Genomic DNA, 16,018 nt, shown 5'->3' with positions numbered 1-16,018 from the left:
TGGAGTTAAAGAGAGCGGGGCTGCGTTGCGTGCATGGCTTCCTTCTGCAGGTAACGGGGAGACACGCTCTGGCGGCGTTCTCGATCAGGATCCGAAAATACAATTTAAATATTTTTGCACACTTATTCCACTTATTCCTAGTGTGCCACTGGTTACGGTGCCGCGTGCCAATACTGGCACGCGTGCCAGGAGTTGCCGACCCCTGTCTTATAGTATCAATGTATGTCAACTAACGGAACCAAGCAATGTCCAGGCCAGGGCTGCACGTAAGCTGGTGCGGAGTTGTCATGAATGAAGTAATGTTTTTTAGTATTTATTTGAGATACATTATGTTATTTATAAATCGAACAACAGAAAAATAATCGTTAGATTAGTCGACAAATCGATGAAATAATCGCCCGATTAATCATTTTCAAAATAATCGTTTCCCCCCAGCACTACCGTACGGTAAATCACCCGGAGTATACTGTCTATGAGTATGTTGTGTGTGAATGCAGACATTCTCCTGCTATGAGGTACATATAAGGCATCTGCAGACATTGGAGTTGATATATGGAAACGCTAGCACTGTGTCAATGGCTTAGCAGCCAGAAAACGTTTACCCATTTACACAGTTGTGGTAGAATAGATATACCTTGTTTTTTTTAAACATCATAAATACACAAACAACAATGAATACTTACATTCCAACAGTATATATGCTAGGCTGGCAGAGGGTGCGGCCATAGCTCTGGGCGTGGCTACTGGGTGCTTCTACGACACAGCACCCAGGAAGTAAACAGTGGACAATGACGTTTCACCAACGAGGCGTTTTGGGGAGGTATTTTCTGTTTTAGAGTTTTACTCGCTACAGGGTGTACTTTGAGGGTTTTGACTCTGCAGACCGTTTACATGCATAAAAACCTTCATAACACACAAGGGGATGGTAATAACCGGAAAAGCATGACATGTGTCCTTTAAAGTTTCTCTGGTATAAAATGGGTGATGTTAGCATAGCAACCGAAGCTAAACTGACTATCTTGACTACTTCTTGTTGCTATCCTATTGTGGCACAAGCCGTTTTCTACAGTCGTATTTTTCATTATGATTCTACTTGTGATAGTCGGACATGACACCCTGTGCAGCTAATGTATTGATTCCATCCAATAGCTGCTATAATACTAAACGTCTGCCTATCTCCACAATGATCAATGACAGTGATCGGATGGTCAAAGTAAGGTACAAATAAACAGAATCACACGAAGCCTGGTTAGTGTTGCCTGACTTGTGAAGTGTGTATTTTTTTATAAGTGTGTGGTCACGTTCTAGTCACTTTGCTCAACGCTACTGCTTGTTACAACTTGTATTTGCCGTACTCACCATGAACTTTTATTGCTCAGGTTAATCTCACCGCCCTCCGGCGTAAGCGTGAAGTATTGGTTCTTGCCGGGCAGCCTAGTGGGGCGAGTTAAGAACCGGTTTTCGTGTGAGCCGGCTCCGCTGCGGTGGAAACAGGAAGAACCAGAGTCCTTTAATAATCGTATGATATTTTCATGAATGAAACCAAGACCCCTACTAGTGTCCCATCCAGTCAGGGGCGGCCTGGCCATCTGTAGAATCTGGAGAACCACAGAATGGCCGGTTGTCAAGGGCCGTTGACGGCCGGCCGGCCCTTTAAACATTTTTTGTTTAACGTCATCATTTAAGTTGCGCTGACGGCCGACAGAGGGCGACAGCGGCCGCTAATGCAGTTGTGTGCAGGGTTCTTACACCTTTTCCAAAGTCAAATTCAAGCCCTTTTCAAGCATTTTCAAGGTGCATTTTCCAGCTTTTCAAGCATCTTACAGCTGTTGTAAATTACATATTTATATACACATACTCAAATGATTATTTCCCTACCTCACATTAAATCAGATGTTCTTTATGCTATAAACAAGCAAATGTGTGTTTCGTGATAACCTTCTACACGAGGATGAAAAATTAAAGAAAAGAAAACTAAGTTTAATATTTCAAAATTAGTGATCTGTTATCTGTGATATTGGCTGAGCCAATATAAAACAATCAGCCAAATAACTTTTCAATACATTATTGATTACTATTTTTGAGGTACTCTTAGGTTGGCAGTAAACATAAGTCAGAGGTAAATGGTGTACTTTTCCTCCACTACATGTATTTAATACCTTTAGTTACTTTACAGATGTGGATGAATGATGTGAAATCTAATCAAGTGTTAAATCAGACTTTAGTTCCACCTGGAGTAAATCCACAAGCTACCCTGCAGTATACAAAGTCATTCAAACTAGCTGCACCTTTAGCAGCTTTGAGAACACTTTCATGATCAATCATTATAAAACATATCATATCTATTATTCTGAAATGGACCAATCTACACAATGACTACTTTTACTGTCGCTACTTTAACTATATTTTGATGAAATACTTTTCTACTTTTACTTGAGGAACATTTTGAATGCAGGACTTTTACTGTGACAGAGTATTTCTACACTCTGGTACTTCTACTTTTACTAAGTACAAGTTCTTACACCTTTTCCAGAGTCAAATTCAAGCACTTTTCAAGCATTTTCAAGGTGCATTTTCAAGCTTTTCAAGCAGCGTACAGCTGTTGTAAATTACATATATTTATATGCACATACTTATACTCAAATGATTATTTCCCTACCTCACATTAAATCAGATGTTCTGTATGCTATAAACAACCAAATGTGTGTTTCGTAATAGCATTCTATATAAGGATGAAAAATTAAAGATAAGAAAACAAAGTTTAATATTTAAAAATGAGTGACCCATATCATATATAGTAGACTGGGCATCCCATATAACCTGGCTGAGCCAATATAAAACAATCAGCCAACTAACTTTTCAATAAATTCTTTATTAACATTTTTAACATTTTTGAGGTCCTTTTAGGGTGGCAGTAAACATACGGCTCTCCAAGGTTAGGACAAAACCATTGAAACACAAAGCTGATGTAAAAAAAAGCGTGTGCAGAGATCCTCTTTCTGTGTAAGAGTTTTGGTTTTTACAATATTGATTTATCGTAAGATAGTGATAAAAAACACTTTTTAAATCAGATCAGACCACTGGCCTGCAGAACACACGAGTCCCTGAATGCATCCTCAAACAACACGCAGGAGCAATCACAGGATTAAACTATTTCCATTAGAGATGTCCCGATCCGATCACGTGATCGGGGATCGGAGCCAATCAGGTGATTTTCAAAAGATCGGAATCGGGAGAAAAAAATCGGGGATCGGGATTTAAAAAAAATAATTTTTTAATAAATAATTCTTTTTTTTGTATTCAATGTTACAAAACAAAAATGACCATGTTCAAGTCTTAAAGTCATCCTGAGGCCTTAGTTTTGGTTTCAAATTACACAACATCATGTATGTGTTGCTTCTTTGGGGCTTGTTTTCATAGACCTGGTTGCTTATTTCTCTCAAATCTGGCAACAGAGTGGGCAGGGCGCAGTGTCTAATTGTAGCAGTAAGCTAACGAGTACTGATAAGCTTGATTTTGTTTTGATCCAATGCTGCACAACTGAACTGATCCAATGCTGCTCTGAAAAAAAGAAGCTATATCCATGTTGGATAGAATATCCAATTTAAATAAAAAAAATAACCTTAAGGGACAACTTGAATGCTTTTTTTCTTTTTTTTCTCTTAATGCATTGCATAAAGATCGGATCGGGAAAAATCGGTATCGGCAAATTGTCAAAATCAAATGATCGGAATCGGATCGGGAGCAAAAAAAGGTGATCGGGACATCCCTAATTTCCACCAAAGGAAACGGAAGTGGGAGACACAAACCGCATTTTTTAACTTTTTTTCTTTATACCAAACAGCATAGAAATCTATTGAGGTAAACAAACCGACATCTTACACAGCCAAGGTAACAATTAGTTCCCTGCCTTCCTGACTACTGCGACACTACGAGGCCTACAGAGCCTGACTGTGGCCGAGCTGGGGGGGGCGACTGATGGAAGGTCCTTTGGGTCAGTAGGTTGTGTGTGTGTGTGTGTGTGTGTGTGTGTGTGTGTGTGTGTGTGTGTGTGTGTGTGTGTGTGTGTGTGTGTGTGTGTGTGTGTGTGTGTGTGTGTGTGTGTGTGTGTGTGTGTGTGTGTGTGTGTGTGTGTGTGTGTGTGTGTGTGTGTGTGTGTGTGTGTGTGTGTGTGTGTGTGTGTGTGTGTGTGTGTGTGGGTGGGTGGGTGTGTGTGTTAGCTGCAGCAGAGGCAACAAGGCTTATACACTGAATCATCAGGGCTAAATAGCATGCAGCCTATTAGGGAGTGTCTCTCAGTTCTTTGAGTTTATCAGTTAGCTGTCTCTCCAAAGTCTCCAGATGTCTTACCTTTTCCTTAGCAGCTCTTCGAAGGCCATTGGACTTGGAGATGAAGCTTAGTTCTCCTTGTGACTCAGCTTTTTTCTGCGTTATTATCAGCAGACTTCATGAGGACCCATAAGTCTTCTTCCATTCTCTTCTTTTTGGCTTTCATCTGTGTTATCTCCTCCATCATTCCTTTCCTCTTGTGTCTTCTTCTCATCTTGCTTTAGACGTCTTTGGTCATCAAGATATATGTGATATTTCTGCCTGGCAGATGCTGCAGAGAGGAGCAGCTCTTTTGTTTAGGCTATGTTGAGCAGCCCTCCAACACTGTGCACATGGTCATTAATGACCCGCTGAGCAATCAATGAATGCTCTTTGACGTTCTCCACCATAACTTCCTTGTTAATTGAAAACCCTCTCTCAACGGATGCTTGACCATGGGAAAGGACCAGGACGAGTTTTACTACCTCCCATAGATGACGACACTCTGCTTTGTTGGATAAATGCTCCTGGTAGAATTCATCCAATCTTCCACTTTGTGGGTTGAAATCCCTGAAGGAATCTGACGCTGACATCAGTCTGTGGTCATAGAAGTGACCAAACTCCCTAATGATCTCATCGCAACATTTTTCTTCAATGCGGCCAGTTTCCACAAGGAGCCGCAGAACAGTAGTGCATTTTCGTGTGCTTACTTCTTTGCTCTTGAGGAGCACCCTTGGATCCAGAACAGACACGTTTCTTACAAGGGGATATTTGAGTGGAGCCTTTTCAAAAAGCTTGGAGACCATCTTCAGCAAAAACAGCTTGCAATTCTGTCTGAACTCCAGCACCTGAGTTCTTCTTCATGTGTTCCTCCAGACCTCGCTCTGTGACAAATCCCACTCTCAGTTTGGTGACATCCATGTGGTTGACTGGGTCAGTTAAGTCAACTTGCAGAAGCTTGACCGTGGTAGTTGCATTCTTCATGACACTGGGCTTGATAAACTTCTCCATTAGACTCCTCAGTATATTAGAGAGATCCTCACTCATAAATGGCAGCATCGGTTTATCAGTCTGGTATAACTTCAAAAAAGGTGTGACTTCCCTTGCCACCATTAAAAAGAAGTTGAGCTTTGCTTGGAAGAGGTCATCTTGAACAATCATCTGAGCAGTCTTAAAAGACTTAGTAGATGGTTCTGTTACAGTTTTCATTTTGGCAGCATCGATGTATATATTTAGAGAAGGCAAAATCTGTAAGGCACGCTCAGCTACCTCCACATTTTCAAGCCATCGATGATGACAGAAGTCAAGAGGGAAGGATGAGGTACCAGTGACTTCTGTATAGTCCTCCCTACGAGCTGGAACATCCTTGAAAAGCCATTTAAGGGCTGACAGAGCATTTCCCAGCTCCCAGTTTGTGGATGCACACCCTGCTCTAAAGGAGTTGTGTAGTATATGCAAACCACAGCTTCCTACATTTAGCAATTTCTTGCCAGTTTGTCCTTCAATGTTTTGCTGGGCTATGGAGAAGAGTTTCCAGTTCACATTTGGACCGTCCATTGACAGCTGAATCAGGTTTTGGAAGCCTATATCCAAACACACTGTCTCAACCTTCTCATAGATTTGTGCTGCAGGGTGATGACCCATGAAAAACGATGTCAGATACCTTGAGTTTACTTGGTTATCATTCCAGAATCGAATGTGGATGTTAAGCTGGCTTTTCTTCATTTCCCGATTCAGACTTTCATCGAACAGAAGAACATATCCAGACTCTTTCTTGGCTTTGGCCTTCATTATGGAAGAGAAATGAGGACCAATCCCAAATGTAGTGAGATATGCCACTTTATTCTCCCCACAACTGAACTGCTTCGCTACATCACTGTCAGGAAACATTTTCTGGAAAATGGCCCCTGCGTTCTCACATGATTTGTACGAATAGTGGCTGGTTACAACTTTTGTTGCCCAACATATTTCTGCTTTGAGTGTTGGATTAGAGCTAACAAATGATGTTAAAAGGCCTGTGGTCTTGCTGGATGACTTGGGTGGATTTGATGAACCTGCTGATATTAGAGGGGCAACTCCTGTCGCTACTCCACTGGCGGCTTCCACTGTATTGGCTCTCTCTACACTGCTGGTTGCTGATGTGGATGTAGCTGTGCTGCTTGATGCATCCCTCGTCTGTTGGAAAAAATCTCCCAATGTAGGACCTGGAGTTTGAAGTCTTCTCATCCAATCTTGATGCTTCTTTCCTAAATAACATATCATAAACACAAATTGTTTATTCATAAAACAGTTATCAGTAAGATGCTGAAAATGATAGTTGTCATTCAGTTATGTCGCTGTATGTGTTATTTTATTAAGTTATCTACTTGTTTAAAAAAAAATAGTTGTTCAGGGCTCGGGTGTTTTGTTTGATTTTAAATAAACAAAGTCTTGGCTTTCAGAATATGAAACTTTTATTGCCAAAATCTCCCGATAAATACATGTTTGAAGCTTGTAAAGGGAAGATGACAGCTCTCCCTCGCACTAATGCTTTTACGTAGCGATGCTCCCCCCTCCCTCCCGCTGACATTATGAATGTATGGCGTATAGTAATCATAGATAACACGGCAGGGTCCGTTACAGTTTGTTTTCATCTGATTTCAAATAAAAAAAGTCTTGGCTTTCAGAATATTAAACTTGTTTCGGCAAATTCAGATTATAAATACAACTTTGAAGCTTGTAACGGCATAATTACAAGCGGAGAACGGAGTAACTTTACGTCAAAGCAGGCATAACAACAGCCGGTGTACACAATACACACAAACGCAAAAATACACAAACACACTCGCGAGCTTCCCCCAGACCAGTAATACAAACGAAAATATGTTTCCTCCGTTAGAAAGCTAGGAATATCCTCTTTCCAACAGTGTATAACTCAAAATGTGTCTTCGGGTCAATGTGACTGATTTCGATGGAGCAAGTTTAGGCACGAAAAATACTACCAGTAGAAATACATTGCTTTTATGTGCTTCATCCTCTGAAAACCACAGGATGGCGACTTTCGCACATACTGACATAGGTACGCTCCTTTTTATTATTGTCACCTGCATAAGCAATAATCCACATCGAGTTCGCTAACGTTACTAGCTTAAACAAACGTAACATGCAACGTTAGCCTAATCCAAAATGCTCTACTACGGCTTACCTTTCATATTGCTCGTCAGCGCAGACTCTCCCATCGCGAATAATTGAAATTCTTTGTGGCAAACTGTGCAGAAGGCGAATCGTTGGGTTGATCCTTGTTTTAGCCACAGCTTGTATTTCTTTTCGGATATCCAACGCTCGTTAAAACAGCAACCTCCTGGCATACTGTCATTCTCTCATTAGAATGCCCAGGTCACACAAAATAAAACACTTGCAGGTCGCGCGCATAGCGCGGGAAGGCCGGAGCGGAGCTGTTTTATGTAGAAGCGAAGCAACTAAGCTCGCTCCGACTTCTTTATTTTCTTTTAATCTAAAAAGCGAACTATTCAGTCAGACAGCAATTTATTGTAAAAGTAAAGCATTTACAATTTCAAGCACTTTATCTCAAATCCAAGCACCATTCCCAAAATCAAGCACTTTTCAAGTCATGAAAACACCTCGTAAAAATTCAAGCATTTTCAAGGATTTCAAGCACCCGTACGAACCCTGAGTACTTCTACTTTCACTACAAGATCTGAGTACTTATACTTTTACTCAAGTACAATATCTGAGTACTTATTCCACCTCTGGTAGTGAATTGTAGCCACAAAATCACGCAGAGCTGCATAAAAATAGACTCACAATGGTAACAAGTGGAAAATAATATTTACAAATGTGTACAATGATTTGTAGGTAATTTTGACTACTCAAGACACCTGACAAATACATATTCAAAGGAAGACTGTGTTCATTCTACAATTACATGGGATTAAAGCAAAATGTAGTTTTACCTGTATAATACTTCAATTTTATATAAAAGACAGTTTGTTTTCATCTGTTTTCAAATAAACAAAGTATTGGCTTTCAGAATATTAAACTTGTTTCAGCAAATTCAGATGATAAATACAACTTTGAAGCTTGAGACGGCATAATTACAAGCAGAGAACGGACTAATGTAACATCACAGCAAGCATAACAACAGCCGGTGTTTCTTGTGAGTGTTTCCCCAGTACACAAACGCAAAGATACACAAACACACACACTCGCGAGCTTCCCCCAGACCAGTAAAACAAACGAAAATGTGTCTTCGGGTCAATGTGACTGATTTCGATAGAGCAAGTCACATTTGGTTTAGGCACGAAACATACTACCAGTAGAAATTGCTTTCAAAATCACTCTGTGTCGAATCAATAGATTATATTTCGTGACTATAACACGAAATGCTGTGAGACTGGGTTGAATTACAAGTGAGTGCTTCATCCTCTGAACACCACAGAATGGCGACTGTAACGCACATAACATATGTACGCTCCTCTGAAATGATTGTCCCCTGCAATTATTATTATCCCTCAATCGAGTTAGCTATTCAGCTCGCTAACGTTAGCTTAAATAAACGTAACATGCAACGTTAGCCTAATCTAAAATGCTCTACTACGGCGTACCTTTCATGTGGCTCGTCAGCGCAGACTCTCGCATCGTTATTTTTGCAAACTTTGCAGGAGGCTAGTCGTGGGCTTGACCCTCGTCTTAGCCATGGCTTGTATTTGTCTTCTGCTAGCCAACGCTTGTTGAAACTGCAATCTCCTGGAACACTGTCATCTATCACTCTCATCAGAATGCCCAGGTCACACGTAACACAAACACTTGCAGGTCGCGCGCATAGCGCGGGAAGGCCTGAGCGGAGCTGTTTTATGTAAAAGCGAAGCAATTATTTTCTTTTAATCTAAAAAGCGAACTATTCAGTCAGACAGAAATGTATTGTAAAAGTAAAGCGTTTAGATTTTCAAGCACTTTTTCTCAATTTCATGCACCATTCCCAAAATTCAAGCACTTTCCCAACCTTGAAAACACCACGTCAAATTTCAAGCATTTTCAAGGATTTCAAGCACCCGTACGAATCCTGTGTGTGGTTCTTATCCGTCAAATAATCACACACGAAGAAGAAAAAGACCGGCCACACGAAGAGAAGGGATTAGACGCCGTGGCAGACAGGGAGAAAGAAAAAACATGGATAAAAATCAAAGAAAACAAAAAGAAAAAGGTGGGGCCGAGAAGGCAAGAGAAAAAAAGGTGAAGTCACTCGCAGGTGAAGCATATAAATGTCGCTAATTGACAGACCTTTTTGGCAGCAGCGCTGCTACAAGCACTATCAGCAGCAGCTTAGAACAAGTGCAAGATGATGAAGAGAATGATGAGGGCGCGAGTTCAGACATACAGCCAGCCTGCGTTCATGATGAGGGACAGAGTTGAGCTGGTGGAAGAACCAGCTCAACTGGCACATACAAGTGCAGGGCAAGAGCAAGAGATGGGTGAGAATTATCCCTTGAACTCAGTGGCGTTTTCTCCTGGAGGCCAAGGGAAGCCAGGCTTCCCCTGTTTTTTTGGATTGTAGTTATAATTTTTTATAAATAAATAAAAACACTTCAGTTTCGGTAGTTATTCTGCCGGCCCATCTCTCGCCCATTCTCATTGTGTATTTTACAAAGAGTGAAACAGCGCCCCTCTAGATGTTATGGTGAAACAGTAGATTGCACTCTCTGTTGCGAGAGGAGGCTAGCCGAAATTTGCTTCCCTTGGTCAAAAAAATTGAGGGATTGACCAATCAGATGAGGCTCACGTCATGCCCCACAATCCAATCAAATCGCATCAACTTCAGTTCGTACTGTAACTGTCATCACCGCCCTTAACAAGTAGCAAGCAACTGAAGCAAGTGCAATTATGGAGGGTGGAGATTTGGAGTATTTCATAAAAAATAATTTTACTAAACTTCCGCTACAGCAGCAACTAAAAATGAAATCTGATGACAGGCCAATGCCCAAACTGGAGCTGTGTACAGAGAGGGAAAAAGGAGCGAATCGGACGTAAAACTTTAAATAATAAACAGCGGATTACTAACATTTGACATTTCATGTGGCCGGACTGGGTCAGTTTCTAGGGCGGAATTTTAGTCCCAGTCCGCCCCTGCATCCAGTACTACCCCACAGAGCACTCCTTCATATCCATGGCCATGTGAATGCTCGTCAGAGAACAGTCGGCATGCCTCCACTTCCAACTCCTCTTGAGTCTGCAGCAAACTCGCCTTCCTGCTTTAACACTGCTCTACCAGTGGATGATGTGTCCCTATCCCTCCCATATCTAGATCTGCTGTTCACAATTCGTAGTACATTTTCAAATTATAATCACTGGTTAGAGCAGGGGTGGGGAACCTTTTTCCTCTCAAGGGCAATTTCAAATTTTTCAACATCCTCCGAGGGCCTTACAAATTATTGACCTCTGCTTAAAAATACTAAAATCACAGCCCATTCATTTCGCCTTTCTTTCATGCCATGCAAAGAAAAAGCAACCTCTTAATCCAGATATTTTACCATGACTCGTGCATGCATTCACGTGCACGGTTGTGGCATGACCACCAAAACAGAAAGTATATTGGACACAAGATGTGTGCAAAAGTATTTAGTTTCCTATCCATGTGGACTGATTTAAGTGGGGGGGACCTAACCTCCTCTAGGGGGGTCCTCCCCTCCTCCAGTGGGGTCCGAGGGGCAGACTCCCCCGGGAAGATTTTTTTTTAAATGTTGAAGTTAAAATCATCAATCTGGTGCACTTTGAGAGCAACATTAGGAGATCTATGGATAGATCTCTCAACATCAATATGAAACAGAACTGTAAGCAGATTTATTTTTCTTTATGGATATTTTACAAATCACTCTCCTTTCAAAGTGTATTCTTGTTTATTAATAACAACTTTTATTTACTGTCATATCGTATTTTATACCTGTTTACTTTATTATTTTGTTTTTTTATAACTATAATGATCATATAAAGATGTGCCTTTACCTCACTGGTTGTAGAAAAAGCTTCTTATATAGCATAGCTTAGCTAACCAGATGCTAATAACAACAAAGTTATTGACTGTATGATCAGTATGACAGATGAACAGATCGCCACTGGGATTACAACTAAAGACACAGTCACGAAAAAACTGCGGCATGTGTCCGGCTCCTTATGGGTCCGACGTTCTGGTGCTCTCCGGCAGAACTGCACCCCTGTCAGACGAGACATATAACACGTGATGACACGTTAGGCTCGTGTTGTGTTCAAGGACCCTGACCTTGGCCAGGAAAAACAGGCACTCGCTTGTTTAATTTTTTTGCGGTATAGATTTCTCAAATGTTTTTCTTTTTTGCGCGTGTTTATAAATTACCTCGAGGGCCGTAGCAAATGGTCTCGCGGGCCGTATACGGCCCGGGGGCCGGAGGTTCCCCACCCCTGGGTTAGAGCCTTCTATCAGCAGTTCAACATCAGGCCACAGTGATATTGGTGTAATGAAGTCAGAGAACTTGAGCTGCCTGCTAGGCTTGGGCGGTATGACGGTATTACGGTATACCAGGGTATTTCGAAATCCCGTCGGTATGATTTTCAATACCGTGACGTCACAGACTGTGCGCAAAATCACAGATGCGTTTCATTCTATTACACTGACACGGAGTTTTGACAGGGACGACATTGGTTGTAATGCACAGCACGCGCCAGCAGAGGGCAGGGGAGGGCAGTCCGTCTTTCCCGCTCTCAGAGCTCAGTACAGAGCTGAGCTGAGCAAGATGGCGGCAGCATTTGCCGGCCCCGAACTCGGAGAACTAGTAAAAAAAGAAAAATGCCTCTGCGCCTGTTTGGGACTATTTTGGGTTTACTCCCAATGACTTCGCCAGTGACTTCATCCAGCACAACGAGAGACAGAGGCACTTCTTTGGGAATGTTTCAGACGGGGTGAGTGAGTGTTGACATTTTTTAATCCTATGCAACTGGTTGATGGTTTTGTAGTCGAGGTCGGACGGTTTTAAAAACGAAAGCATTTACGTGCTAAACATTCACGCGAGTAATCCAATGAATCAAATGGAAATAAGGTTAACACATGCACGGAATAATATTGCCAAACTAGTTAGTGAATATAGCAAACTTTATTCAATAAGTCAAGTATTTACTCCCGGAAAATCTTCATGTATGACGATATATTGTTAACTTAGCTCACAATGGAAACAACGTCGGAAATCTACAAACGCGTCCTGTATTCGATCTCGAAATGTGCCATTTGTACAATATGTCATGTATGCAGCCCTTGTTTTGCACTTGCGCGCACGTCGCGGCACTTTGCGAGCGTCTACCGGCTCGGGCTGCATTTTACACCGAACATATAATATACCGTTCGAAACATCTATTTGCCGCCGTTTGAACGCCACCTCACTCAAGTCGACCCAAGTCATACCATCATATACCGTATACCACGGTATGATGTCAGCAAGGTGTGACGGTATGAAAAAAATGATACCGCCCAAGCCTACTGCCTGCCCGCCTCCACAAGCAGCTGTCATTCAGTGAGTGGGCTGTACACACTCCCGACTGTTGTTGGGGCTGATCTGGAGAAAGAAATATGGCATTTGGGTGGGCAGAGGTGCTTACTGCGGCTGTTGGTTGATATGATCCCCTTTGCCTTCAATACTAGTGATGTCAACAGAATTAGAAGCCTTCTTTCAAGAGCTTTGGGCAGCTGCTCAGTATCTACTCCACAGTTTCTACACTGGAACATGTCCGGTAGAGGTCTTCTGTTGATGAGAGGCAGATGTCAGACCATGAGAACTTGAGCTGAATGACACTTCAACACCTAGTCCACTCTCCATGATTCCACATACATACTCAACCTGGTGGTCTGTGCCATTCCATGCCAATAAGGCTGTTTGTTTGGTTGATTTGGAATATCAATGTTGTCTTTGCAGGATTAGATGAACAAACACATTGTGATCATGAATCAGAGTACACTGTAAAAAAAAAAACTCGTAAAAAAACGGTCAAAGTACTGGCAGCAGCGGCTGCCAAACAGAAACCCTTAAATTAAAGTAAAATACTTTAACTGAAATAAAGTGAAAAAGCCATTGATTTACGGGAATTGTCCTTAAAGATTTTACAGGAAAATACTTTAATTTGACAGATTTATCCTCTCTTTTTACAGTCAATAACCTTTAATAAAAGTATGGCACTAATACTTCTATGGGCAAATACTGTAATTTTACAGATTTATCTCCTCTTTTTACAGTCAATAACCTTTAATAAAAGTACAGCACTAATACTCTAACGTGCACACACTCTAATTTTACGGATTTATCTCCTCTTTTTACAGTCAATAACCTTTAATAAAAGTACGGCACTAATACTTCTACGTGCAAATACTCTAATTTTACGGATTTATCTCCTCTTTTTACAATCAATAACCTTTCATAAAAGTACAGCACTAAAACTTCTACGGGCAAAAAACCCGTAAAAAAACGGTCAAATGACTGGCAGCAGCGGCTGCCAAACAAAAACCATAAAAATTAAAGTAAAAATACTTTAACTGAAATAAAGTGCAAAAGCAATTAATATACAGAAATTGTCCTTAAAGATTTTAGAAGAAAATGTCCTCTCTTCTCAAAATCCATCGTCTTAAAATGTTAGATTCAAATACCTTAAACAAAGTTCTGATGAGAAAAACGGTTTTTTACATTTTTTTTATTAGATTTGTATGATCTAACACTAAAATAAATACAGAACCTAAAGTTCTACAGCTAGAATACTGTTATTTTACAGCTTTTTTCTAACATTTTCCAATCAAACAGGTTCAATAAAATCACAAAATGTTCAGGAGGAAACAATTACTCTGAAAACTTAAAATATAAAAATATTTGTAGAATTATAGTACAAATAATGAATACAGCATTTCATATTTAAACACCATACTTATAAACAGTAGAAACAAAAAGTAAGTTTAATTTTTTAAGATTACTTTGAAACATTCTCAACAGAAAATAACAGAAATTCCAAAATGGCAACATATGTTCACATTGTCCATTTGAAGGAGCAGTGTGCAGGATTTAGGGATGGGGATGTAGGTTCCAACCAATGGATAACTTGTTCACTCACCCTCCTATCCCAAGTTTGTAGGAGAATGTATATTGGCCGCAAAGAACTTGAGGCCCAATCATGTTTCCTCTGTCCATTCTGCGCTGCTGTAGACGTGGCAGTGCAACCTAGAGGACAAAAAGATCAGAATCAGAAACGGGTTTATTGCCAGGTGGGTTCACACGTACGAGGAATTTGACTAGGTGTCGTGGTGCATACATACAAATAAAAAATAAAAATAAAAAAGGTACACAGATAGCCAACTATATTAAGAACACTGTAATAAAAATATAGTAAGATAGCAATAAAATAAAGCAGTAATTTAAATCGAAATAGAATGAAATAAATTAGAGAATATAAAATATGTGCAGTAAGCTATATTTAAACATTGCATTATTTACCATCCTGTGATCTCCATTATGTAATGCATAGTCTGCGTTGTGGCTGAGGTAAAGTGTCAGTGGGGGGGGAGGGCCTTGTAGAGAAGGCGAGAAGTTTTGGTCCTGATGGAGAGAGGTTCTGGTCCTGATGGGGAGAGGTTCTGTTCCTGATGGAGAGATGTGTTGGTCCTGATGGAGAGAGGTTTTGGTCCTGATGGAGAGAAGTTCTGGTCCTGATGGTGAGAGGTTCTGGTCCTGATGGAGAGAGGTTCTGGTCCTGATGGAGAGAGGTTTTGGTCCTGATGGAGCGCAGCCTCCAGCCAGAGGGTTGTGTTGAAGGCAGAGCTGAAGTCCACAAACAGGATCCTGGCGTAGGTTCCTGCTGTTTCCAGGTGCTGGAGGAGGAAGTGAAGTGATAACTATTAATAAACCATAATGATGGATGTTATTATCAGCAGCTACCAATAGATCCCCTACATGTTGTATGATGGACCTTTGAAACACACACACACACACACACACACACACACACACACACACACACACACACACACACACACACACACACACACACACACACACACACACACACACACACACACACACACACACACACACACACACACACACACACACACACACACACACACACACACACACACACACACACACACACACACACACACAGGACATCCCAAGGGCATTGATTAGTTCATAAGTTTAGAAGGGGGGAACATAGTCTAACAACAGTTAGCTTTTGTTAACTTTACCTCGAGACAAACTTGTGAGACTTGTTTCTGAAATCCCTTTCTCTTAAAGGGAATACATAAAAAATAAAACAATGGAGCTTACCCTAAAACTAACCACTCGATTGGTTGTCTAACATGGCCTAGTCCATAAATGAGGTAAGGGTGGGAACAATCAAACGCACCCTCCCAGGCACTGCGTGTTAGCGAAGTACAACTGGGATTTTCGAAGAAGAAGATATGCTAGGTCAATTCTTAATAAAAAAGAAAAACCAACAAATGGAGCACTTGAGTTTTCATTAGCAGCCCCTAGCTACAGCTGCGGAGCTTTGGTCAATACCACTAACAGTCTATTTCCTTAAAATTGTACATATCGCTGAATCTATATTTTCATCTTCAGGTGATTAAATCTGCATAATGTCCCTGTACAATAACATTTGAGCATTTTGTAATCCAGTGAGGAAATTCAAGACCAGTAAATATTGATTGATT

The 16,018-nt window shown here is 40.9% G+C and overlaps 1 protein-coding gene and 1 long non-coding RNA gene across 4 annotated transcripts in view; both read right to left on the bottom strand.

Moving 5' to 3' along the window:
* Nucleotides 1-1,444: 1,444 nt before the first annotated feature.
* LOC307018546 (uncharacterized protein) lies at nt 1,445-6,151 on the bottom strand. Its single transcript, XM_079648828.1, has 2 exons — nt 4,351-6,151; nt 1,445-1,479 (listed from the first exon to the last, which is right to left on the bottom strand). The coding sequence occupies exon 1, from the start codon at nt 6,097-6,099 to the stop codon at nt 5,095-5,097; it is 1,005 nt and encodes a 334-aa protein (XP_079504954.1). The 5' UTR covers nt 6,100-6,151; the 3' UTR covers nt 1,445-1,479; nt 4,351-5,094.
* Nucleotides 6,152-6,163: 12 nt separating this feature from the next.
* LOC307018548 overlaps nt 6,164-16,018 on the bottom strand; it is a 71,286-nt gene continuing 61,431 nt past the window's right edge. For 2 of the 3 annotated variants that reach the window (XR_013802427.1, XR_013802428.1), the window contains exons 3-5: nt 14,802-15,175; nt 12,928-14,528; nt 6,169-6,554 (exon numbers count right to left, since the gene is read on the bottom strand). This is a non-coding gene — a long non-coding RNA (uncharacterized lncRNA). Of the gene's footprint in view, nt 6,555-12,927; nt 14,529-14,801; nt 15,176-16,018 lie in introns of all 3 variants that reach the window. The other variant, XR_013802429.1, reaches the window with a different exon arrangement.

This window comes from Notothenia rossii (assembly GCF_949606895.1).
Source record: "Notothenia rossii genome assembly, chromosome: 9".
NCBI lineage: Eukaryota > Metazoa > Chordata > Actinopteri > Perciformes > Nototheniidae > Notothenia > Notothenia rossii.
This window is presented reverse-complemented; position numbering and strand designations above follow the sequence as displayed.